The following is a 27,516-nucleotide window of genomic DNA, read 5'->3' as shown; positions in this document are numbered from 1 at the left end:
ATGATACAAGCACAATTTTGTAAAACACCACCAACTGTTTTTATTGTTTATGCCAACAGTTTACCATTTATGTATAAACGTTGGATAAACAAAGACATGTTGAGCACTTATAGATAACAGACGACATCTAGTGGCTGAAATAAAAATGAAAATAGAAAATTACTGCGATCAGTTCAAATGTAATATGATAGGATATGAACGTAAATGTTGTCCAAATACAGGAGAAAATTCCCGTTTCTATTGCACAAAGGGCATTAGAAATGATAGCTGAACTGTTACCTGCACGTACAGTACCAGTCAAAAGTTTGGACACACCTTCTCATTCAATGGTTTTTCTTTATTTTTATTTTTTATTTGTTTCTACATTGTAGATTAATATTGAAGACATCCAAACTATGAAGGAACACATATGGAATTATGTGGCAAACAAACAAATGCTCCAGAATATGTTTTATATTTTAGATTCTTCAAAGTAGTTGAATGAGAAGGCGTGCCCAAACTTTAGACTGGTACTGTACCTTTCTGTCAAAGTCTGCCACATTAGCCTTACCAACTTCTGCCTGTAAAACTGGTTAAAGGTGTGTCTAAAATAAATGTACAGTAAGGGCAAGTATTACTTGCTGGAAGGTAAAGTGAATGAAATTACCTGCTGTATCCTCAAGATGCATCAATGTGTATGCCAAGTATCACAGTGAAATTTGACAATATGCTTAAGAATATGTTGAATAACGATTTGATACACAAGCAGAGAACATTTCCTGTATTCAACTGCATGTTGAAAACTGTTGAAATAGGTCAACACATGTGCAATGGACGCAATTGCAAGAAGTTGTATGTTCAGTCTGTGATTTAGTCCCCTTCAGAGTTTCATTCTCTGTTCTTGTCAAAAAAAAAAAACAAAACAGGGCCAACTTTTCACTCACAGATAAACAAAAGGACATTGTTCACTTGGTCAAGTCTGAATTGTACAACCTGAGGAATTCTGTGGGTAACGATACTGCCTGGGACAGGGCTGTAAACCAGAATATCCCTGGACACTTGCTACGTTTGCTATCATAAAGCCCACATGTGTGGGACTTGGAATTTCCGGACTCTGGCGACTCCCAGTGGTAGCATCAAGAAAGACGCTGTGGCAGAAAACAAAGCACCCTTTAATGATACAAAGACAAGAGCTTCTTTTCTTCAACACTTTTATTTCTGTAGTTCTAAAATAAAGACAGGTGTCAAAAAAACAGACAAAAATATTAATTACAATCGATTTTTAAATTAATAACATTTAATAGCCTGATGCGAACAAAATAAACATTAAATACAACTACTAAATCATGTAGCAAGTAAGTCATTGATTTTTTAATTTTATGATGCATCAACACAGTTAAATTAATGACTAGATAATGATCACTGTTTGAAATATAGATGCTGACAAAGGCTTTTTTAGTGATGGTCAGATTAAATGATTAGAACTCAACAGAATGACAGATTTATTAACCAATACCTTGGTCAAATGATATGTATCAGTAAATCACAGTGCAGTTAGCCCCAAAGGAGAGCACTCAGAAAGGCTAAACAGTAGCAGATATTATTATGCGACAAATGTTGACTGGGAATGTACAATGTTGTGAAAAACATGTTATGCCAGATAATACAATTTGACAAAAAGCTCACAAAAAGAAATTACAACTGATAGTTGATCTGATAGTTCAACTTGAATTGAACTATCAGATCAACTTACATTTTAAAATGTGGTCACATAAAAATGTAATAAAAGTAAGTTGTGTTAAATCTAGAGTCAGTTTACAGCTCCTTAGCACCAAGGTAACCAGAGGACAGAGGAAACACTCCTGTTGCCTTTTAGGCTCTTCCAGGCAAATTGCACAATCACATTAATGTTCTTTTGTGCCTAACCCTTTAGCAGCATACATAAGCATATTTTTCTTATACTAGAAATGGGAAATATTCCCTAAAAAGAGGATGTGACTCAGGAAATGGGGCAATATTATGGTCTTAAATCGCACCATCACGTTAATGTTCGGCTGTGAACTACCTACAAGCAGCATACAAAGGCACGCTTTTGTGTTCCAGGAAATGGGGCAATATTTGTACGATTAGATTCGTGGATGGAAAAACGTAACCATAACTCCCACAAGCATCACTCATATCTTGCAAAATCACCCTGTATAGCCGTGTTCATACAAGGTTATTTTGACAACTTATTGCTCTTATTTAACCCTGTCCTCATAATACCTTTAACAGCCCAGACTGCGACTACTTGAACCCAAACCTTTCAATATCAGAGAAGTAGATTTCCTGCAGGAATATAATTGTTCAGAAATCTCCACAACTTGACTGAGACAGAATTTTGACATCTATATTTTTCCTCTGATGATATTAGTTTCCCATCCGGCTATAAAAATGTTTGCAGGGAACTGAACTGAGTAGCAGGACTTTCAATGGAGCTCTTAATGATGTGGCTGATGTTTTAATACATGCTGAGGTTATGAAGCAGTTATAAAACTAGTTTGGTGCTGGGTTTAAAGGTTACATCCTCCACCTCTTGAAGCCCATCACCATACTGCAGCCGTAGCACAGTGTCACCACAAATGCAAATATCTGGGTCAAACACACAAAAGGAGAAAAAGCACAAAAAAAAAAGGTCAGACAAACCAAACCAATTTTACTCTAATTCATTACTAGTGTCAACAGGCTTATCTAAAGACGTCATTCTTTTTTTAATCAGCAGCTAAAAAGACCTTCTGGAACCTCACGTAACCTTATATATCCTACTAAATCTACTGTTTTATAGCCTGACAGTTCTAGCTGATCGAATACACACACTATTCTGTTTATTGAAGGACATTTATACTCTTACTGTTATCAAATGGTCAATGTAAAAATGTAAACCCAAACAAGACAAAAACGGATGTTTAGTGAGCCACTTGAGGTGATTCTCTGACTCATTGAGAGCCTGAAAGAGTAACAAGGCTAATGTCAGATTTAGTTTTACTTTAAAGATTATAATGAATGAAACCTTTAGTAATAACATGAGATCTATTATTATGTTTTACATTTTTAGGAAATTCCCAACCTCAGCAAAAGTCAATAGCAGCTTGATATTGGGCTATATTAATTCAGACATAACTGTGAGTGCATTATAATATTAATTAAAATGGAGAAATGATGCATGCTCTGTGCTACAGACTTCAATTGAAAACATATATAGCACTCACCGTGGCTGCAACATTAATACTGTATTGCTTGTCAGTCAGGACTGTGAATATATTGCCCCGAGGGTAGGTTATACACAAGACGTTTTCAGTGCTGTTGGCCAGTGGCTTGATGTAGGCTCCTCCATTAGCTGCTGTAGTTGCTGCCTCCAACACAAAGGCAGCAAAGTAGAAAAGCAAAGCCATAAAATGGTAAACCACATCCTGAGGGAAACGAAGAGAGAATGCATTAGAAATCAATAACAAAACGTTCATGTACGTGTAGTAGATGTGAACAAAGAATGAGCAGCATGTGTGTGTTATCCCATTAGACAAGTATCAAACACTGCTCTCATCACTGAAGCTACCTGAGCTACCTGGTATACACATAACAAACCAGGCTAATGTGTCAAAGCATCAAGCGTTTACATTAATTACAAATTACAACATGGTAGACACAACAAACACGGCCAAAAAGAACAAGAGGATAAAAAAGTGATTTGGAAACCATCCTATGAAGAAAGAAAATAGAGATGGATTAAAGACACACAGGGACAGAGGGAGTGTCAGAGAGTCTAGAAGGTTAATGAGAGGGTGTGCTGTCCACTGAGCGAGTACAGGCAGGCCATTGTTGCGTTTTGGTGTGAGCTCATCATCCATGTCATTCATTGTTCAGCTGAAAACAAACAACCCCACACGCCTGTCAACTCCTGGGAGCAGGGCCTGGAGCCTGATGCAGGGCTGGCTGTGTCTGAGAGCCCAGGCTTATTATTGTTATATTATTATTTCTTCACTAAAAATATATAATCGTAGTAGTTATTGCACATAGAAAATGCTCTCCAATGAAACAATGAGACTATCTTCTAATAGTGATTTCTTGTTATTTACATTTGATAACAGCAGAGAACAGTAAAACATCTCCAAATCAAAGTTTCTAGAAGCCTGAGGTGATGTCAATAAAGGTCTTGTTTTGACTGCAAACCAAAGAGAATATATGTGCTTTAATGTAAGTCAAGGAAAAGTCTGGAACCATCATAAGGCTCTCATTCATGCTTGAAAAATTACTTTAACTATTAATCAGCTAATAGTCGTCAATACATTTTCTGTTGCTTGGGTAATCAATTAATTGACTAATTGTTTTAGCAAAATGAAATGAAACACAAGAGGCGCTTTCATTTTAGTCCTGCGCTGCATTGACTCAATAATCTTTGGCGCCACAGTTTGAAGTGCCATCTATTTAGAGGTGCTGACATTTTTATGTGTTGAGTTGTAAATGTCTTTCCTTTCATTTTTTTGTTGGCTTAGCTGAAGTTTATTGCCGCCTCAGGTTATTGTTAAGGTTTCTCCAGTCGATCAACTTCCAATTCTTATCAGCCAATATAACATATCGGTGGTCTTTATAAAGGACAATCAGAAGAGCTGGCCAGAGAATGCATCAATTTAGAGTTTTCCATGCTCATTTGCCTGCCTTCTCGCTTGCTCTCTTAAATTTGCTCTGAGAGCGACACAGCTGTGAATGTACATCCGCCCGGCCCTGTCTGAACTGCCCAAAGTTAATATGTGCAGAGAAGGAAGCTTCAGCGTGTTAAAATAACCTACCAACCGACATACGTAACTAAAATATTCTCGATGGTTAACTGATTCACACACACAATGGGTATTGGTGAGTAACACTGAATGTAAACTCATTTTATACTTGTAAATAAATATATTTAGTTTATTTTATTTTTTAAACGCTGCAGAGCCTCTTTAAAATGTCTGTGCTTATTTCAGTTTGGTTATTTTGCATGTTATGTCAACCCTTGACAGAGCTATAGCACGCTAAAAAGGCAGACAGCTAGACAGCTGTGCATAAATATCTAGCTAGATTGATAGATAATGAATGAAAGAATGGAGGGACAGACAGACAGATGGACAGACAAGTAGGCTGACTAATCTGACTGATCAGCTCATGTATCTACATCTCACCAGGAAATTCCAGTTAGTGTTGATGCGGTCAGCCAGGCCAGTGACGAGGAACGCGAGGTAGGCGGAGGAGAGGAAGAAGGTGGTGAGTGACACAAACATCACCCAGCCCTGCAGCAGAGGCACGGGCACGTTGGAGGAAGCGACCAGGATCCATACCAGACCACCAAATAACTGGGGATAGAGTCAAACACTCATACTGGTCATTATTTTACAATGGACACATTTATATAGTTACAAGCTTGTTGTCAACTGTTGACACACTAGGAAGACATCAGGTATTATGACTGTACATATGTAGCCTATGCTGGTAAGGTGTATTGCACCTCTGAATATCAAATCTAAAATCAGTAAACATCACTGACTGGTTACATGGGAATATTGTCAATGTAAGGTGACCAGGAATAGCTGTGGTGCCCCAGCCTCCTGTGACTATTGCATTCGTATTAGTTTGTTGCACTTATTGTTTTCGTAGTAATTTGCCTCTGCACTATACTTTTGCTCTGGTTTATGCTTTTAGATGCTTGTTTAAGAAAGGAGATGCACTTATGACTTCTGGTGACTAGTAGTTCTCTTGAATACCTATGTTGAATACACTTATTGTAAGTCGCTTTGGATAAAAGCGTCTGCTAAATGACTGTAATGTAATGTAATGTAATATCACATCTGATGGTGCATCAATAATTGGGAGGTTTTGCATTATCTTAAAATGTTGCTTCTAATCCACTCTGCTTTTACCACAGTTTTGTCTCCAGCTAAAAGCACCATACTGGTTGACAGATACCAAAGGCAGATTAGCAAATGTTATGTTTAACATGGTTTATTTTGGACATAGGGTGAAAACATGAAGACAACACTGATCCAAAAACTAAAGAGGACCCAACCATTTATACCCATACCTACTGTGGTTAATGACGGTTAATGAAGATTTAACTGTGCCTTACGCTGATAACAGCCACAACTTGGCATTTTAATTACACTCTTTCCATCTGAAGGCCTATTAATGCAGACCCTCAATCCCAAGCAGGCTTATAGATAAGAAGCCAAATAATCATTAGCTTAGATAGCATGTAAAGACACCATTAAACAATCTGATGTTCATTAGGAATAAAGCATTTACAGGCCTACTCTGGTCAATGAAACAGGTGTAGGAGCGATATTTGCCCTTGCTTTGTGACAGTGTAGATCAGTGTGTTGGCAACGTTTAAACACCGACCAGTCTGCACATCACAGAGGAATGTCTGTGTTAATAGCCGACAACATATAAGGTCATCAATTATTAATAGTGACTAGAGGTTCTGCAGAGTAACCTTTTTCTACAACAGCACCGAGGTCACTGATAAGAATATAACATGCAGTTGAATATAAATACTCTCTCTCTCTCTCTCTCTCTCTCTCTCTCTATCTCTATATATATATATATATATTAATATACTATTAATGAATATAAATACTCTCTCTCTCTCTCTCTCTCTCTCTCTATCTATCTATATATATATATATTAATATACTATTAATGAATATAAATATCTCTCTCTATCTATCTATCTATATATATATATATATATATTAATATACTATTAATGAATATAAATACTCTCTCTCTCTCTCTCTCTCTATCTATCTATATATATATATATATTAATATACTATTAATGAATATAAATACTATATATATATATATATATATATATATATTAATATACTATTAATGAATATAAATACTCTCTCTCTCTCTCCTATATATATATATATATATATTAATATATATATATATATATATATATTAATATACTATTAATGAATATAAATAATACTCTCTCTCTCTCTCTCTCTATATATATATATATATATATATATATATATTAATATACTATTAATGAATATAAATACTCTCTCTCTCTCTCTCTCTATATATATATATATATATATATATTAATATACTATTAATGAATATAAATATATATATATATATATATATATATATTAATATACTATTAATGAATATAAATACTCTCTCTCTCTCTCTCTATATATATATATATATATATATATATATATATATATATTAATATACTATTAATGAATATAAATACTCTCTCTCTCTATCTCTCTCTCTCTCTCTCTATATATATATATATATATATATATATATATATCTATTAATGAATATATATATATATATATATATATATATATATATATATATAAAAAAATATATATATAGAGATAAAAAACACACTTACTATTTCTACACAGACGAGGGCTCCAGAGTAAGTTCTCAACACATCCAGCCCCAGAGGTAGAGAAATAGTCGCCGCTGGGAACGAGGTGGCAGCAGGGTTAGTGGCTGGTTCCGACATCTCTATATCTCTCCCTCTCTCTTCTCTCTCTTCTCTCTCTGACTCCCCTTCTCCTCTGGCTCTCACCCTCCGTCTCCCACAGAAGAAAAAGAAGTACTGCGTTGGACAAAGGACTGGAGCAGCGGGGGAAATTCCTCCGGAGTCATGTGTCCCCCGAAACAGGTCGGACAGGTGCAGGTGCCACTCCCTGGAAACCAACGCTGCGTTCAAGGACTTCATGAAAGCTCCTACAGCCAGGTATCCCTTTCATAAATGTCATAGGTCCGTATGAGAAACACTGGCAACGTGGATACTAGAATTTAAGTGGTTCTAATTGCTTGACTACAATAGATGGAGTCGATTCAATTGAACCCACACCCTAGGTAAAGCAGGCTACAAACTAGAGCTACATGTACTTTACTTGAGTACTTCCATTTCTTTGCATTTGTATACTTCTACTCCACTACATCTACTACATTGGTCATTCCCTTCCTATCCAGTGAAAACCCTGTAGCTCCATTTTGATTCGATTTTGTTCTGATAAACTGACCAAGGGTCCCTTCATAGGTAGAAAATATTCTTCTACTTCTTTAAGCTTAATTAACTATTTCTAAGCCTTTTCTAAAGTAGGTCTTTGTAATAATACTTTTACCTAAGAAAAGTTGTGAATGCAGGACTTTTACTTGTTGTGGATTCTTTTCACAGTGGGGTATAAGTACTTTCTCTTAAGGATCTGAATACTTCTTCCACCACTGCTTATATGTGCAACATTGGCAGGATGAAGACGATAAAATGTAATGAGAAACCCTAAAACCAAGATTTTAATTACTTTAGAAGGTATAAGTTGCTTTTAGAGAGGGAGGCTTGAGAAAGCTGTATCCCTTACCCGTAATGAATGACAATCAAATGTGTTTTCATGTCTGTCCAGACCAGCCATTATTGATACAAATATTTATCAAAGGTTAAAACATTCCAATACATTTGATTTTGGCAGAATAAATCAGCTGTCTGCATCAGACATTAAGGTAGTATAACAATTATGTTATAAAAGGCTTTAGGGTGTGTTTGCAATGATGAATCCCCATTGACGGATCACTCCTTTACTCCTTTACTTGTTTTTATGCTCTCCACACCCTAAATGTCAATTCTTAATAACTGCGCAATCATTCACATTATAAAAGGTACATGTTCATCTTGTATTTCTGGTAATTCTAACACCCACTTTGTCAGTGTGAGCATTTACCACCACGCAGCTCAGAAACATTAGTGAGAGGAAAAATCAGAGTTTTGGCTACTGATGACAGTGATTTCACACTGAGGCTGAGAAAAGGTGTATGTACTGGTTAACTTTCACAGTGCATGAGAAACTAAGTTGGAAAGGTAAATATTAGCTTAAAGGTTAGAGTAACAGCTGAGGAGAGAGGAGAACTTATTTCCAAAGGGGCTCAGCAACATTTACCTTGTTTGCACTAAAACATGGAACAGAAACGTTAAGTATTGGAGGGTATTTTTTGGGGGATCCAGTTTTTCTTAATTAAATAGCAACGTGAAATCAGTTGGTGAGAGCAGTTTTTTATAAGCCACATAGAGTTAATGATTAGCTAGGACTTGGTTTATGTGAACCAATGTTGATATAACCTCTTAAAGGGCACTGAGCTTAGTACACTTTAGTGGCTGGCAGTTAGAATCAATACGACTGGTATAAGACCCCTGTAAATGTAACAATGCAATACAAGACAATTGTTTAAAAGACCAGCACTGCTAGATTAGAAATCTTTTTCAAGCATCAAAGAAGTTTTGAGATCACATATTTGTCCCAGTTCTCTGTACATGGAAAGCCATTTAGCCCAGTTAGTCTCTGGAGGTCACACAGACATATATAGAATGACAGGAAGCAAGTTTGAAATAAGGAAATTATGAAATATAGCATGAGTTTATCAATTATTTCATTTTCAGGGTTTTTATTGTTCATTTTAAAATCAGTGGAAGAAACATTAAGAAGAAAACAATGTGCATTACACTTTTCACCTGAATTATTGATAATTACTGAAAGCAGGAACACAATATGAAAAAGTGATGTGTAGATAAAAGAAAATTAATTCAGTGTCTTTTTTAAAAATCGATAAATCATCTTTATTTGTATTTTTGAGCTTTTGATTTCATTAAAGAAAAATTTACTCTGAATTAACAGTATATTTGACACCAATGAAACAGTATTTATTTCCAGACCAGTAAGAGTAATAATAATCAGTTAAAAAAAATGTTGGGGACTTAATGTCATCAGCTAAAATACCAACAAATGCCCACAGGACCTTAATCTTCACAGACCCATGAAAATGTTCTTGCACAAGGCACGTCATTAAATTTCTTAGCTGTACGTGAGACCTCGGCACAGTCCTCGTTGTTATTGTTATTGGGCTCCCCTTTTTGCCAGAATTCGTCACTTAACAGATTAGTCCCATCCACCCACTTCCACTTGTTCTCTTGCTCCTTGTCAGACAGACCGATCCAGGTAATTTCATAAGTTCTGCTGACAAAATCCAGCTCTTCTGTTGTGGTTATGATCACCAGGTCCGCTCTTCTCTCTTTACAGTCTTTTCTGCTGCTTTCCCAGGTTTTAGTCACTCCCGTAGGAGAGAAATAGTAGCACTTGTCTCTGAATGATTTCCATCCTTGGTAGCAAGGTTTATCTAAAGACAGTACACGTGTAGTTTAGTTATTGTGACCTTGAAACTGTTCCGTTTTAAGATAAGATTTGGAGACCAGCAGGGAACAAGTTTTGGGAGAGATCACGAGTTTGGTCAAGAGTTCACATGTGCATTTCTATCGTATGTAGGCTACTGTAACTAGATGTACAGGGAGAAAATTTAGCCTACCAAGTGAAAGTCCTATTCATTTTTGAAACAATAGGTCTTTACATGCAGGTTTGGTTATGAGCGCTCACCAAAGAGAGCGGTAAACACATGGTATCTCAAATAATGCATTTGGCTGGGATTGCTAGAGTGTAAACTTCCCTAAATCCAACAGAGTAGAACAGGATTGCTAATGCTAGCCTTCACTCTGATACAGTAACATCCACGACTGCCTTCCACACAGGAGGTGCAATCATAAATGGCACCTATACCATAATATATATTCTCTACAATGTGGCAACACAAAGATCAAGTTTCATTGTGTTGTAAAGACTCATAGCTCCACTATCATGAAGTGAGCCTTGGTTAAATGATTCCAACTATGCTAAATAATGTAGTTGCAATTAGAATTTGACATTATACAGATTAATCTTTCACTCTTGGTCCAAAAAGCTTGCTGTTTAAAAAATGTTGACTCTGAGAGTTGCTATTTTGGATACAACATTTTTGGGCTTAATAGAGTATGCGAGCATGCATTGTGTCATCCACCCAAGTCTGTTTTCTGCAAGTACATTTCTTACCTGTTCTGCTGAGATTTAACCTGTGGATCTCCTCTTGTAGGTTATCTCGACTCACAGCCATAGCGTTGTATTGGCTCTGCAGCACCTCCATTTCTTTTGTCAGGTTGCTGGAATTAATCTTCAGTTGATCCCGCTCATCTCTCAGAGTATTTCTGTCTATAGTCAGGCTGTAGATCAGGGTTAAACACTTTGAGTCCTGATGGCCGATAGTTCTGGAATCTGCAATGAGTTCATTTAGATTCAACAAATAAACATTAAAATCATCCAATTATCACTTATATACTGTGTGAAACTTCATGATTCATTTCATGTGTTCGACGGAGTTTTTTTGGCTGAGTACTTATGCTCATTGTTGGTCAGTATTGCACTTACTGTGTGCCACCACGCCTAAGATCACAAACAGCAGAAGAAACCCCAGACACACTGCAGCAGCTCCAATCCACCACACTAAATCACAAAATAATCACCATAAGGTAACAAAAAAATCAGGGACAAGCATGCTGATGGGTAATATAGCTGGATGGTTTAATATGCAGTTCTTTGTCCCCATCCACATGTCATTATGCACATAATAACCTTTTTTTAATTACAACAGCTGCTGCTTCTGTTACAGTAAATGTTATGCTGTATATAGGCAGGAATACGGTAAGATGTGTACTCTTACCTGAAATTTGAGATCGCCATCCGTACTTCGATCTATTGTCAGAAGCCATCAGATTCACACTATCTTCTTTAAACACCCCTGACATGCTGCTCAATGTCACTGACATCTCCAAAACCTGTGGTCATGTTTGTGTCAGTTTCTCTTATGGCTCAATGATTTGCTGAGACTGCAGATACAGATTTGTGGGAAGGACATGTCTGGTTTTGAAAACCCCCATGTGTTAGAGTCAGCAGAACTCTGGGATATAAATTATGAGTTGAAATGGATATGTGAAGCCTTTAATTCCATAAATGATAATCATTTGTTAAGATTACTGTGCAGGTTAATTTACATTTACCATGTATACTTCACAGTTGTATGCTTATAACTGTGCATCAGTGAACAGTAGCGATGTATTTTAACCTGCGACTTAGTTTCTGTCTTTTATTTGCATCAGGATTGTGGCTGAGCCTTTAAGGATGGAAAGTTACAGCACAGTCAGCAATTTACTTCCTGTTTAAATAACAGGATCTGATGTGTAAGCCTTAATAGCTTGCCATGTAACCTTGCAGGATGTACAGAGTAGGGCAAAGCAACTTGAAATCTATTGTTCCATATTCAATTTTAAAATTATGGACAGCACCATTTTTCTACAAATAAAGCAACTTGCTGATGTTCAACACCATAACAAACAACAATAATTAATTCTTCATAATGTCTTGGTTCAAGGTCAATAAAATTGAATTTGAATGGCAAGAGTAACAATGTCCTCCCATATTCAATCAATAGCAAATATGTATTAACTAATCGGATACAAGCTAAAACAGGTGCAGCACCTGCAATGACATTCAGTTGGTTTGTCAGTGATATAGGCAGATGAGACACTTATTCCTTGTTTAGTCAACTTGGGCTAAATCTCAAAAAACAAAACAATACAAGAAAAATCATACACATGTAACCACTGCATGTGTATGAAAGTTAACCACTGCATGTGGACGAAAGTTAAATGCTCATAAAAAAGGGTAGGAGATGTTGAATTCCAAAATGTGGTAACGTTTAATGTGCTCAATATGTACAAATATACAGGCAATTAATGGCAGGAAGAAAACAGAAAAGACTTAGATCAGCAGCTACTCTGAGGAATAAATAGTTGCTGATCCAGCAAAAGGCTTTTCTCTATTGTTTGCATTTGTGCTTATAATGAGAATATTAAATTATCTGTCTTTTTTTGCACATGGCTCCCCCCCTACTTTTTCGGCATCATCCAGAGTATCAACAGAAAATTATTCTGAAACAATAACGGTTAAAATGAAATAGTTCTACTTTATCAAATGTTAATATTTGCTGGTTATAAAACAATTCCAAAACAAGCCATTTGAAGGCATAAGCTTGGTCTTGAGGAAACTATGATGAAATTGTGATGTGCATTTTTATCAATCAAACGATCAATCAATTTATCAAGAAATCAATGTGCATATTTATCAACAGTGACTATAAGAGTAAGTTGCTACTAAAATTAAAACTCTTAGGTAGAAAGGACTAGGAATTTAATGCTTATGGTTATATAGATGCCAGTTCTACAAAACATGTATACATATATCTCTTTTGCATGCAAGTCTGAATGTCTCATTGACTCATGATGATGCCGGAGTAGGTGTCCCTCCTCTTCATCCTCCTCCTCTTCTCCTGCTCTTTGGGAACTCACAGATGAAAAACATAGTGGCTTCACACTCCACATGACTCCAAGCCCCAGTTGTGAGCAGCTCCACACAGCTTGAGTTTGTGGTGGGAGATACTTTGGAGTTGAGCTCCTCTTCTTGGCTCCAAGCTGCAAACCCCTGCAGAGGGCTGGAGTCTGCGTAAACATGCGTGCTTGTTCCATTCTGATGACAAAAACAGTGAGAGATAGTTCATCTAAAGGTTTCAGGAGAGTTTAGTTGCAAAAGATGACAAAAAGACCAACATTGGAAACTAAACCTGCTACTGTGTGTGTGTCTGTGTGTACATTAAGAGCATCTGATGGGGACCACTTACTGTGTCCTTGCTTTGAGCCAGCACTCCGATATAAACTCTTGTCAGTCCCGTCTGACTAACATATTCTGCCATTAGACGGTTGGTGTTGCTAGTTTTTGGCATGGCTAGGGTGCCTCCTCTCAACTTGCAGTTCATTGAAGCCTCTCTGAACCTCTTAGGCTCCTTCACCAGCAGGTAGTACCTCTCTTCTGTTTCCTTCAGCCCCAAGACAACTGCACAGGACAGGGTTAAAAGTCTTTATAAGGTAGGTCATTTACTGGATTTACATGGTAATCTACTAAATTGTTTTCTTTATAGAGAATTTGTATGTTTGAAGCAAAAAATAAACTAAACTAAACAGCAATTAGTTTACAGTAAAAAGAAAAAAAGAAATAAAAAAAGGACACAAAAAAGTCAGAAGCCAGTGTGAGGTGCCATTAACCCTTCCTATAGCCGGCTTCAGCTTCATGATTGTTGTGTTATTGACATGGCATTTTGAATGAAAATAAGGAAGTATTTTTATTGTATCTAAATGAAAGCTTCACTATGCTTCTCAGACCAATAAGCACAAGAAAATGGCGGAAAAATGGAGAGAGAAAAGCTGCGTCTCCTTGTCAAAGTTCATCTAATTACATGCCAGGCGTAAACACAGGCGTGAAAAGAACACTACATAATGTAAGTTATTTTTACATAAGAAAAAAGGTAAATCAAGAATGAGTGTTTATACAGTTTCCCAGCCAAATTCAGCCTAAGACACAGAAACAAGTTCTTAGGCTGAAGTACCCAGAATCAGTAAAAATGCTTTGAAAACACAGATTTACTGATGCTGTACATAAAAACAACAACAACGTAAGGGGAGGTAATATAAAGAATAGGGAATAAAAGAAAGACAATATATTGAGTAGCAAAACATTTAGTTTTTTCTTAGATGGATCACAAATTCAAAAATGTAATATCAACTCAATATGGCTTTCCTTTTTATCTTAAGAGCTAGATGGTATGGTTCTCACATTTTTAAGGTTACTGAGCTGGCTCACTCCCACTTAACTTACTGTAGAGTGTGATAAATATGACTCGCCACTCACCATTTTTCACAAACTTGACAGCATTCCTCAGCTTGCCTACGTTGACATCCAGCTGTCCAACCACCTTCCTGTACCTGCCACAGTCACATGTTGTGCCTGGTAGTAAACAAAAGCCAGCACATGTATGATTTGAGTGTGTACAGGATTTAATAGCACATAAGTACCTTCCTGTTTTATGTGACAAAACTGTACCACTTTAAATTGGTGGAAGACTTCACAGTGGAGCACTACTGTGCTTTCTTTGTTGTGTGTTTTCATAGCCATTTGAGAGCCTACAAGTTCCTAGTCATTCTATGCAGGCAAGTCCTGCTGCATGGCAATAAAACGCCTCCTCCACCATAGCCTTGTGTTGTTAGCATTAGGTTTATAGCATTGAAGGATTATTTGCAATGCTATCAAGTACACACATGCGTCTGTGACGATCAGACATCAGCCAACATTTGGTATCTTCCCTGGTTATGCTCTGCTAGGTCTGTACTGCAGCCATCTTCTTCTTGCTTGTTCTAAGGCTGTTTGCATTCAGCCTGGTCTTCAGCAGGTAAAATAAATTATGAGGTGCATTGAGTTTGGACCAATCCAGTGTTTGACCCTAAAAAAAATCCCTTTTTGCTTAGTCTGAATGTGTAGTATAATCCTCACACATTGTCATATTTTTTAGGGAACTACTGTATTTAGAAAAAGTGCTAACACATAATTTGAAGCTAAAAGCTAAACTTCATTGTCATCACTTGATTTCAACTCCAGTGTGCGTGGAGTACACGGCCAAAACAACAAAGAACATCACTGTCCTAATATTTGCACAACTCTATATTTACCAGTTCAAACCCACCTACAAGACTGACTGTTGAGATATCAGGGATACTGACACATTCTCGGTCTAGGCTGTTTATTTATTAAAGTAAAAGTGCTGTTAAATCATCATGTTGATTTGAGAGGAGTTAGTTGGTGGGTATTGGCACATATATGGGATTATTAAAAAAGAGAGGTCCTCATGGTTTAAATTTACTCACCTGGTTTCCCCTTTAGACCAGTGGGCCCGCCCAAACCTGCACCACCTTTGTTACCTACAGAGCAAAATAAATCACATGTGAGACAATTCTTATAATTCTGTGATCCTGGCAATTCACCTTTACTTGTTTTTAATTGCTTAGAATATTAATAAATAACACAGCGCTATCACTGGCTATCAATCTACTAATAATACATACTGACTCTTGTGTTATAATTTGACATTGGGCTGCAGTTACAACAGATTACCACGAGATGGCTGTATCATACATACAACATTTTAAATATCGCTGCACACAGCTACAAATTTACTCAGGTCAAATTTTGACCTATTCTGACTTAGATGTTTTTGCTCAAATAGATCTCAACATGACAACACAAATCATTTTATTAAATATGGAGGTATGGGTAAATTGTAACTCTATGTGTAAATAAAACCAAGAACATACTGTTATGCTTGAGCATTACTTGAAATGAAATGAACAACCATCACAATAGGCTGGTTTTAAATGAGGACCTGTACAAGTGGCTTTTGTCAACACCTCTGGTTTCAGACTTATTATCCTGTTGTCAGTATAGAAGCTCCATGGGTTATTAAGACACATGTCATCTCTGGAGAACAATGTTCAGTTCACCCCAAACATTTCTGCTGCAATCAGATGGTTGGTTCTCCCCATTGCACATGGTTTTATAGATTTAGGTAGTTGTTGTTTTGCCTAAGCAAAATGTAAGCCCTGTAAACTAACTTATAATAGGAAGAGCAATGCATAGAATTATAGCAGATACAAAGAAAATTGCTCATGTATCATGATAATCTTTACTCTTAATCTTTAATGAACCCCTGTTTTTGATTATATAGCCATGTAAATTCAAACTGTTTTCTGTGAGTGATCCTCTAACATGAATTTTAGTAAAAGAGTAGCTGAATTTCAGTTTGTGATTCTGCTAAAGCCGACATTGCCCTAAAAATATGTTATTTTTTTTCTCTAGGTGTTTTATGAGCTACCAGCGGTCAGGATCAAGGAAAATCCAAACCTGTGACCTCACTCCGTTGCCTGAGATGGCTGATGCACAGCCATTTTCCTGTAAGTGTATTAAACATAATGAATACTGAGAAAAATGGATGCCTAAAGAGGTAGGGGAACATGGCTGATCATAAAAATAAAAATAGAAATAAAAAATAGAAATTGTTTCAGCCACCCTGGGCAAAGCAGCCGCATGACCTCATACTGTAGGATTATGTTTTCTTCTATCTTTGGATGTGATCTAAAACATAAAAGAAATGGGAAACATTCCGCCTTGTGTGTATTAGTCTTGGGACTAATTAAGTTTGTTGATTTGTGTAGAAATGTCTGTTCTACTTATTTTAATGTTTTGAGTCTATGATTATGGAGCTGCAGTCTAGGCTGAGGAGGAGTTCAGGGAAACTGTATTTCTTCTTTTAGGCAATTATAAAGTCATTAAAATCCTGCAGAGACCTCACAGCTACATTTTTGCCATTTTTTTAGCCTGTTGTTGACAACTGCAGGCAGGTTGAAAAAGTGTCATGGCACTCGAGCAAGGACAAATTTATACACTCTACGGTTTTAAAGTCCATCAATCATTCTTTTTTTCCCTTTCGTGAATATGATTTTCCACACAGCACTGAGGATATAAGTTTTTCCACTTGATGGACTCTCCTCTTTGATTAAATCCATACGTTTATGCTTATAGTAGTATTATAGTATGGGGTTAAATATAAAGAAATATAAAATAATCGAGAAGGAGAGACAAAGACAGGAACAGTGTTTACATTAAAAGTGCTTATAGAAACACCTTTTATTATACCTTTGTCCCCAACAGGCCCCATCTTTCCTGTGTGGCCCACCTCTCCTCTAAGCCCCTTCTCTCCTAACACTCCTGAGAAAGAAGAGAAAGAAAGACACAATATGAGAAGAGCAGAGAGAGGAGGAAGAATATATAAAGATAATTTAGGGAACACAGCAACGAAATCTCATCATTTCAGTTTGAGATTATGCCTTTCCAACACAGAGTGAATATTATACAGGAAAGGTTAGTATACATGATACACAACATTTTCCAGAATATGGTAGATTTCCCTGTGAAATCAGTTAATTGTATCTTTTATAGCCTCCTTATTGTTAGGCAACCACATTATACAATCCATGCTTGTCCTATTCTTAGTTTTTTATGGCTTTCATCAGTTCTCTTTTGTTTTTTGATTATTTAGTTGTTTTCAATCCTAATCAATATAATTGCATGCTCCCAGAAATTGCATGCCCAGAGGCTTTTTTCCAACAATCTCAGCATAGTTGGTTCCAACTGATGCTGCCATTGCTATTATTATTATGCCAGTAAATAAATTATAGGGAAAATGCTGATTTATTTTGGGCACAGACTTAAGTTTTTTGTGTTGAGAGGCTGCTGGTGGAGTGAAGATCGTCTGTGAGAAAGTGTGCTTTTGTGCAGGTTTAGCTGGTTTAGTCAAAGTGGAAGTCCTCCTTTCAAATGTAATAAACAGAGTAAATCTATGATTTTTTTATTTTTTACTTGTCTAGTTTTGTTACTTTCTGATTTCTTGTTTCCTGTACAAAGTGTGTAATCAACAAGTCTGGTGCACGAGTACGATGAGAGTTGAGTTGATTGAGTTATTTGTAAGCAGCTATAGTGATTATCTGATATTATCTTTGATCTAATGTTGTCACTACAATGATTAAAGTCCTTCTCTGTAATCTGATTACTGTCAACTGTCACTCCACAATCCTATTAAGGCTTCTTTCGTTTATTGTTAAAGAGAATTTCAGAGTGTGAGAGATATTGGGCGTGTAGTGTGTGTGTGTGTGTGTGTGTGTGTGTGTGTGTGTGTGTGTGTGTGTGTGTGTGTGTGTGTGTGTGTGTGTGTGTGTGTGTGTGTGTGTGTGTGTGTGTGTGTGTGTGTGTGTGTGCGCGTGTGTGTGGGGGGAAAACTACAGAGCAGACTTAGGCGTTTTGTGCCAGCACTTGAATGAGTACTTCCTCAGGAAACTATTCAACTGGAAATTGATGGGGTTTGAAATATTAAGTGACACATAAGAGGGATTCGCTACACACGCACACACTCACACCCACACCTACACACACATACACACACACACACAGATATTCTCTACCATTTGTGTTGGCAGAAGGTACGAGGTCTTGAGGATTGTGTTAGAAGTCTGGTAGACTTTGTTAAGCTCTGGCCTATGGGAAACTTTTTCACTGTAATCTGTGTAAATGCCTGAGAAACACCATCTCAAAGTCAATATTTTGTCAGTATGGACATGAGAACTGATTGTGAACCATGATTAAAGGTGCTTGTTTTTTGCTATATGTAGAAATTTAGTCTATTGGTCTCTTGTTATTCCTTCTGTGTCTATAAAAGTTGATAAATGTTGTTTTCGCATGTGATTATGCTTGCCAGTTAAACCGTCTATCTAAACGTCCAGATAACGGCGCTCCCTATCAATGCAGACGCTCTTTATAATGGCCAACCCCTCCAACCGGTTTAACGTCTGGATTCTCCAGCTGCTGGAGGATAAAGGAGGTGAAGGCCACATTTTTCATTCTAATCATAGAGCCTTAAGCTATTTCAAAAAATGCTCAATGGATTAAAACTTTTCAAGGCTTAATATAACAAAAATACAAGAGGTTAAATTGCAAGGCAGATCATTCATTACACTTTGTTTGCTTAAAGATATGAGCAAATTGAATACTGGTATTTCTGCTTACAGAGGACAGAGAGCTGGGTCTCATGAAATAAATAAATAAAGGCTTAAGCTAGATTTTCCATTTGTTGTACATATGGTTCATTGCTAGCTGTCCCAACAGTTTCTTCCCCAGATTTAAGATCCTTACATAACACTTAACTCTAGTCTCTGTAACACTCCTAAACTTTAGCAGCAGTTTTGCAGTAAGTAAAGCACAATTAACAAATGCAGACATCCAGCACCACGGTTTGTTGACGTTAATAAGCTTAGAGCAACAAATTGTTTTTTGTTGCCCACCAGAGCATTACGTCATGTATTCCCTTTTAACATTCCAAAATTAATCAACTGCTTCCTGTAAAATGGCCTAACTTAAGACGGGGAATACATGCGTCATCCGTTGAGCTGTTGGCATACTGCAGTTACAAAGTCATCCCAGGAACCTGCCTTCATCCTACAGTAAGCATACACACAGAAAAACCATAATGATCGGGTTCGCTATACTGTTGAGAAGTTGAAAAGGGTTCACATATATAGACTTTCTTTCTCTTTAGAGTTTTGGAAAAGACTCAAGCAGTCTTGGCATGTGTCTTTCTGTTGTTGTAGAGTGTCTGCGTGTAAGTGTGTGTGTGTGTGTGTGTGTGTGTGTGTGTGTGTGTGTGTGTGTGTGTGTGTGTGTGTGTGTGTGTGTGTGTGTGTGTGTGTGTGTGTGTGTGTGGAGGACCTCTGTGTGAAGTTATTGAAGAAAACAAACATCTGCAAGAAGCAGGAGGGTAGCCGGGAACCAGTGCTTTTATACAGTGTGTGTGCGTGTGTATATACAGTACAATTATGTATTGTGTGTTTGTTCGGGTACGTCTGCCTTCTTGTGTCTACAGGCTTGCTTGCCTTGTGTGCATATAGTTCATTGAATATATTCCCTCAGTGTGTGTGTGTGTGTGTGTGTGCAGAGATATCCAGCCCATTTGGAACACATATGGCAAAGCGGGACGCCACTGCTTTCCTCAGCAGCAATTAACACGTCTGCTTCCTCCACAGACACACAGCAGTGCAGGTCTGTCTGTCTGTCTGTCGCTCACAGAGCAGACCAGGCCTTTGTATGTACTGCGCAGCAAAGGAAAGCAAGCTGTCTTGAGCAGGAAAAAGCAGAAGCTGCTGCCAGGGCGAAGTCACGCAGGCTGTCTGGAAGTTCACAGTACAGAGAGTAAGACGTGATTGTTCGTTCAGGTTACAGCAGAAATGTAAATTATATTTTTGAGCCACAGACGGGTGAAGTCAGACTTTATGCTTCTGTGCAAACATAAGAGAGAAGTGAGGCCTTCTCACCTATTACTTTTGCTGTTTTTATTCCACTTTCAGTTGTCTTTGGCCCTTTTTACACATGTTGCAAGCATGTTAATAAAGACAGAAGCACAGGAAGTAGACTGTATCGTCATATTATATGTTTTCACCATTTTCCATAGAGGACAGTTTGACATATCACACTAGCATAGGCACAGGTATTTTATAAAATGAACAATGGCTGAATTCTATTTACTGTCATGTCCACTATCGTAGCTTAGTGGGACACTTGAATAACACATAGCTATTATTAATCTTAAGAATAACAACTGTGCTTCTCCTATGAAATGTCAAAATGTCTGCTGTGTAAAGGGCCTATTTGAATAAAAAATACCATTCATTTAAATTGTTATTGGTTTAATTCACAATGAGTGGAGAGTATTCACCATATTTCAATACAAATTACTCTTAAGATTTTTCATTAAAAAAGTGGAATTATCTGGAAAATACTGCAGCAACCATTGTTCTCTGTACTGAACTTTGCTAATTTTAGTACAACCACAATTAGCACCCAGCAATGGACACTCACCTACAACTGTGACTGTTTGTTGACTACCGTATTTTCCGCACTATAGGGCGCACTGGATTATAAGGCGCACTGTCAATGAATGGTCTATTTTCGATCTTTTTTCATATATAAAGCGCACCGGACTATAAGGCGCATTAAGCGAAACAAAACAGTCAGTCAGTCAAACTTCCTCCACTTCTTTATTTAATGTTTTATTTTCTTTATTTAATGTTTCATTATCTTTACATTCTCTTTATTTAATGTTTTATTCTCTTTATTTAATGTTTTATATCTTTTTTAATATGTTTTAGTTTCTTTATTTAATGTTTTATTCTCTTTATTTAATGTTTATCATCTTTATTTAATGTTTTATTTCTTTATTTAATGTTTTATTCTCTTTATTTAATGTTTTATTCTCTTTATTTAATGTTTCATTTTCTTTATTTAATGTTTTATTCTCTTTATTTAATGTTTCATTTTCTTTATTTAATGTTTTATTCTCTTTATTTAATGTTTTATTCTCTTTATTTAATGTTTTATTCTCTTTATTTAATGTTTTATTTTCTTTATTTAATGTTTTATTATCTTTATTTAATGTTTCATTATCTTTATTTAATGTTTCATTTTCTTTATTTAATGTTTCATTTTCTTTATTTAATGTTTTATTCTCTTTATTTAATGTTTTATTCTCTTTATTTAATGTTTATTATCTTTATTTAATGTTTTATTTTCTTTATTTAATGTTCGCGGTGCAGTGACTTTATTTAATGTTTTACGGATGTTTCATTTAATGTTTCATCCTTCTTTATTTAATGTTTAATTTTCTTTATTTAATGTTTGTGTTTTCACGGTACCGGTCGTGGACAGTGACGGCTCAACCTCCTCTAGCTAGCAGAGCTAGAGGAGGTTGAGCCGTCCGGGAGCTAGTGGAGCCGTCCCGGTAGAATCCCGGTGACCGGAGCACCCGGATGGAAATAGGTTCGTTCACCGGCGATCACCGGCATTGCATGCCGGGTAGATTTTTAAAAAAATTTTTTTTTTTTTTTTTTTAAATTCAATAACTTTATTGAGACATTTGTTCATACATATAAAACACATTCTCTCGCAGCTGCTCTATTCCCATGTTCTCCTGCGTGACTGACAGCCTTGAGTTTGAAGTCCGCGTCGTAAGCGTGTCTCTTGACCGGAGCCATGTTGGTCCTTATACACACACACTGTAATGTGATGGTGAACCTTATACACACACACTGTAATGTGATGGTGAACCTTATACACACACACTGTAATGTGATGGTGAACCTTATACACACACACTGTAATGTGATGGTGAACCTTATCCACACACACTGTAATGTGATGGTGAACCTGTAATGTGATGGTGAACCTTATACACACACACTGTAATGTGATGGTGAACCTTATACACACACACTGTAATGTGATGGTGAAGCACAGTGTGTATTACTCCGCGACGCTCCTGACTACGGTGGCCGTGATGCTGCTGCGGTTTCTTTGTAGTTTACTAAGTCTACTAAAACATGTTGACAGAGCGCCGTGTACCACACAAAACCGCTTCGAGGTCAGTAAGCACAACCAGAATTAATCCATATATAAAGCGCTCCGGATTATAAGGCGCACTGTCGTTTTTTGAGAAAATGAAAGGCTTTTAAGTGCGCCTTATAGTGCGGAAAATACGGTACATGTTTTCAGGGTTCATGTTTCTACTAATTTTTATTTTCAAGTTGAGTTTGATTATTCTGTTACACACATCAAACCCAGATAGTGTGAGTGACATTAAAACAGACCTGGAGTCAGTGTGATTATGCTAATATTTCCCACAACATCACCTTTATATGGAGTCTGATAACAAACCAAACCTTTTTTTTTATCTGGACTATCTACTAGCCTTGAAGGGGAACTCCGACAATTTCACAGCTCAAAGTCTGTTACAGGTCTTGGGGACTGTTGAAAACAGTTGTATGAAGCCTTTCGTGGTGATGTCACTTGAGTCAGCATCAGTTGGGGTTGAAAACAAGTTTGAAAAAAATATATATATATTTGATACCTGAAAGTCCTGCTGGTCCATTCTTTCCCAGTTTTCCCTGATCTCCCTCCTCTCCAATCTCACCTTGGTCTCCTTGATTAAAAAGGAAAAAGACAGTAAAGAGAATATAAGTGATTAAAGACTGCTTCCTATTATGTTTTATGCATAGCTCTGTTCAGAAGGGGCCTTTCAGAGGCAGCGTAGTAGCTAGCTTGCTTTCCCGGTGTGGCAGGGATTAAAGCTGCATATTCCCACGCACTGCTGGCATGGATGGAATATTGAAACCATCACAGGATGATAATACATTATCAAAACAAACAGTTCAACTTCTACTGTAAGGTTAAATTTAAAACAACTTTGGATGTTTAAAACCATGTTTTGACTCTTCATTTTCCATTATAATTTATGTTCTTCCAAGTCAACATCAGTTTCAAAAGCACTAACTCATTTTAAGTATTAGTGACACAACATCGTTTTTCAGAGTTGAAAGCACATCAAGCTCCGCAAACAGCTCTCGGCAAGAAATCTTGAGAGGTTTCAGTGTCTATGAGAGCTGTAATTTTGTCCCAGCTATTGATGCCAACAGCACTTTATATCTTGTAAGTGCTGGGCTTTGAAATGAAGAACGGTAACAAACTCCCTCTATTAGACTGGAATAGTACTCTAAGAAATGTAGTATTAAATTCTGCAGGCTGTATAAACATTTTCAAGTAGCCTAAATCGTTGCAATTTCAAGTGTTTCTTCCTGCATTCAATTGTTTCCTTTTGTGAACTACTGAACTGAAAACATATACAGTAAAACTACTAACATGCCTTGCTTGTGTGATTAAGGGGTCAAATTATAGAGAGTAAAAGAGATCTCAAAGTTGGTCGTGTAAACTGATGTTTTGACATTCTTATGTCTCGATAAAAAAATGAAATGCCGATAAATCTATTTAGAAATGCTGAAGTCAAAGTTCCAGTAAATGCAATAAAAGTATGTTTGTTGTAAAAGGTAAAATAAATAAGATGTGTGGACATTTTGTCGGGCAATGATACATAGAAAAATGCACGTCCGACACCCACTCAAATACGCAGACGTGAGAATACACACACTCCCAGACTGACTCTGTGGTCAGCAGTGTATCTAGGATGAGTTTTGTACAAATAATCAGTTCAGTTTAGTGGCAGCTGTCTAAATACGTGCTGTCACATCGGGACTTTCTTACTATTACAGAAAACTCAGTGGAAAGCTGACAAAATCACTTCCTGAGTGTTTATGATGTTACTGCTGCCTATTAACTTCAGCCATGCTACCGCTTGACTTTATAGTTCAGTAACTGCTTTTGTATAACAATATTTGTCGACAAGAATAAAATAAATATATAATTTTCTATATTCAGGAACTTTAAATTCAGTTAAAGGTCTCTTTTGCTTTTTCACTGGACATATCTACAATCTCAGTTTCTGTCAACTGCTGCAGTAACACCTCAAGTCATGTTTTTCAGTAGCGTGAATGGAGCTGAAAAACTGGTGTTTAGCTTAAGTGTATTTTATTAGATCTGTCTGTCTGAATCAGCAGGCGAACAAGCTACTGGATGTCATAAAAACGGGGAGGAATTCCCTCCAAAAGACTGAGCAGACTACTAGCTAATAAACTGCAGGACATTAAATGCTTGCTACCTTTATCATAAGTGCTGTAAACCATGAAGAACATTAAGGGTTTTCTCAGAATTATGCATCTGAAGCATATACAGACATTGGCATTTACATTGTATGGACATTTAGTTAACACTCCTATACTATTCTTCACTATAAAGCCATCAACTTAAATTGTCTTAACTACAACAGTAGGAACAAACAACAGTGAAGATTGCTTTCACCCATGAACCCAAACATAATACATAGAACATGATCTGAGAATATATATCAAAGTATATCTATTCCTCTTCCATCACACACTTTTGTGCAATTATTATGATTTTTGACTAAAATGTTTAGTCAGTTAGGTTCAAACACCAACACACATGTATGGGACATGCCTTACCTTTAGCTCCAGGTAGGAGGGTGTTGGTGCAGACCTCTGTAGAGGCAGAGATGTAGTTGAACACGGCTGCAAACACACAGAGCTCCAACAGCACCATCATCTCCCAATCATCACTAACCACTGGAGAAGATCTTGGCTTTTAGATTTGCAGGACAGTACCAGCAGCAGTGTATTGACTGAGTATCTCATGTGCCAGTATGCACCGACTGACTGTTTTAACTTTAAGACCAGGGGATGCAGCACTAATGAGCAAACATACTGCAGAGAGAGTCGAAACTGAGATGTGCTATTGTAGACACACACACACACACACACACACACACACACACACACACACACACACACACACACACACACACACACACACACACACACACACACACACACACACACACACACACACACACACACTTGTTTATAGAGTCTTATCAGTTACTTATCATAACGTCAAACAACACTAAACAGAGAACTGCATTCCTGTATGTCTTCCCCCCTCAGAATTTGAAACTGTGTGTAATTATAAGACCAGTTTTTAACTATATGCACTGTATAGTGCCCTAAAATATTTCAACAGTGGAGAGAAAAAGTGATGTGAATAGCTTGGTCACATTGTGAAATTTCTTTGCTTTTGGATGTTTACATAACAGTTATACAACAGTAAACCAGTCACCACTGATGCGAAGTGATGATGATTCATGAATCTCAGTGTACTACTAACTAAAGAGACACAGAGACATCAAAATAGTCAACGAAATAAAGATGGAAAATGTTAGATTCCTCCTTGAAGCTTGATGAACTTACTGAAGTGACTGGGCTGTATCCTTATCAACAACAAGGGAGTAACACCTCTAGGCCTGCACATTTTTCCTCTCCTCTCTCTTCTCCTTTAACTCGTCCTCCCACCCTTCAGACCACAAACCATTTAGTGGGAGAGGTTTACTCTCACACATGCACACACACAGAAACAAACACACAGATGTATTATTACGTAAATGCACACATAGACATGCCCACAAACACAAGAGACACCAAAAGTGGCCATGCACTAAAACAAAAATGCATGCACACACACACAGATTCTTGTATAATTGCATCCTCTGGTTTGTCACTATGTGATGAAAACATACAGGGATTAGAGGGTTTGGAGGCCTCAGAGGGACAGAGAGAAAGGAGGAAGGGTGATTGGCAGAGAAGGAGAAAAGAGAGAGAGACATGATGTGAAAGAATGAGACATGATTAGAGAAGAAGACACAGAAAGATGAGACAGCAAAAAACAAAAAGGGATAGCACGTAAGGAAGGGAGTGTAGTCATAGCCACAAGTCTTGGCACAAAGAGGGATTTCTTTATTCAAGAGTTATGCTTCCACGGATGTCTTAAGCTCTCCATCATTAAGGCAGGTCATTATAGGCGTTTGTGTGCTCTCTTCTTTGAAGAACAGGGAGGGGCTGATTTTAATAAGACTATTAATTGGGGAAAAAAACAGGGAGATTCATCTTAATCAGACATGGGCTGTTGTTCCCTGAGGGACAGATTTGGCTAATTGTCACTTTGAAAAGCAGCCATTTTTAGGAGAAGAGGTTTGTTAAATGGTTTGTGTCTTTTATTGTGGTTGGCCTCTCATTCTGATATTTGTGTCTACAAAAATCTTTCAAATACAACCAGTATTGGCTGGGACACATTTTTTTGCTTAGAGACACAACTTATTTCAACTGTTGCAGTCTCTGTGCTCTTCAAAGAAACGAATATATAATAAAATGTAGGCCTGTTACACAGTCATAGTCATTAATCAGATCTTGCTGCTGATTGCAGTGTTTGTTTCTTTTGGGTTGTCTTTAAAAAACATTATTAAACCACACACAGACTTGAAAATATTTCATGCCTTACACAATTGATATCAGTCAGTGACAAAGGTTTCTTTTGGCTTCCACCACTATTTGCTCCAAGTTTTGAAGTCTATATCGTTTCTGCTAAGGAATTTGTTGATGTTGAAAGCTGTGTAGTTCGGTATGAGAGCTCTTTTATGGCTTTGACTTTTGGTGTCGCTGACAATAACTGAGAATCAGAGCATTTGATACTGTCAATCACCCCTTGTTATGCAAAGATTATCTTCTTTTTCCATTTCCATTTTAAATATGTTACTATCCATCTTTGTTACTTTGTTTTGTAAGTTCCTTTTTCT

At 37.0% G+C, this 27,516-nt stretch overlaps 3 protein-coding genes and 1 long non-coding RNA gene across 4 annotated transcripts; 1 reads left to right on the top strand and 3 right to left on the bottom strand.

The window, feature by feature from the left end:
* Positions 1-1,684: 1,684 nt before the first annotated feature.
* On the bottom strand, positions 1,685-7,763 carry mal2 (mal, T cell differentiation protein 2). Its single transcript, XM_054621191.1, has 4 exons — positions 7,415-7,763; positions 5,172-5,342; positions 3,228-3,428; positions 1,685-2,610 (listed from the first exon to the last, which is right to left on the bottom strand). The coding sequence occupies exons 1-4, from the start codon at positions 7,748-7,750 to the stop codon at positions 2,539-2,541; spliced, it is 780 nt and encodes a 259-aa protein (XP_054477166.1). The 5' UTR covers positions 7,751-7,763; the 3' UTR covers positions 1,685-2,538.
* On the top strand, positions 7,684-17,613 carry LOC129109186 (uncharacterized). Its single transcript, XR_008531971.1, has 3 exons — positions 7,684-7,768; positions 16,683-16,777; positions 17,535-17,613. It is a non-coding gene; the product is annotated as an uncharacterized LOC129109186 (long non-coding RNA).
* Positions 9,457-11,733, bottom strand: LOC129109185 (CD209 antigen-like protein C). The gene is made up of 4 exons (XM_054621192.1): positions 11,608-11,733; positions 11,316-11,390; positions 10,944-11,162; positions 9,457-10,200 (listed from the first exon to the last, which is right to left on the bottom strand). Exons 1-4 carry the CDS (start codon positions 11,711-11,713, stop codon positions 9,824-9,826), a joined length of 777 nt encoding a protein of 258 aa, XP_054477167.1. The 5' UTR covers positions 11,714-11,733; the 3' UTR covers positions 9,457-9,823.
* On the bottom strand, positions 12,638-25,592 carry colec10 (collectin sub-family member 10 (C-type lectin)). The gene is made up of 7 exons (XM_054621190.1): positions 25,337-25,592; positions 23,332-23,403; positions 17,520-17,591; positions 15,695-15,748; positions 14,685-14,780; positions 13,621-13,832; positions 12,638-13,469 (listed from the first exon to the last, which is right to left on the bottom strand). Exons 1-7 carry the CDS (start codon positions 25,434-25,436, stop codon positions 13,254-13,256), a joined length of 822 nt encoding a protein of 273 aa, XP_054477165.1. The 5' UTR covers positions 25,437-25,592; the 3' UTR covers positions 12,638-13,253.
* Positions 25,593-27,516: the final 1,924 nt, after the last annotated feature.

Source organism: Anoplopoma fimbria, chromosome 20 (assembly GCF_027596085.1).
Source record: "Anoplopoma fimbria isolate UVic2021 breed Golden Eagle Sablefish chromosome 20, Afim_UVic_2022, whole genome shotgun sequence".
Taxonomy (NCBI): domain Eukaryota; kingdom Metazoa; phylum Chordata; class Actinopteri; order Perciformes; family Anoplopomatidae; genus Anoplopoma; species Anoplopoma fimbria.
Note: the sequence above shows the minus strand (reverse complement) of the source record. Positions and strands in the feature narration are given on the sequence as shown.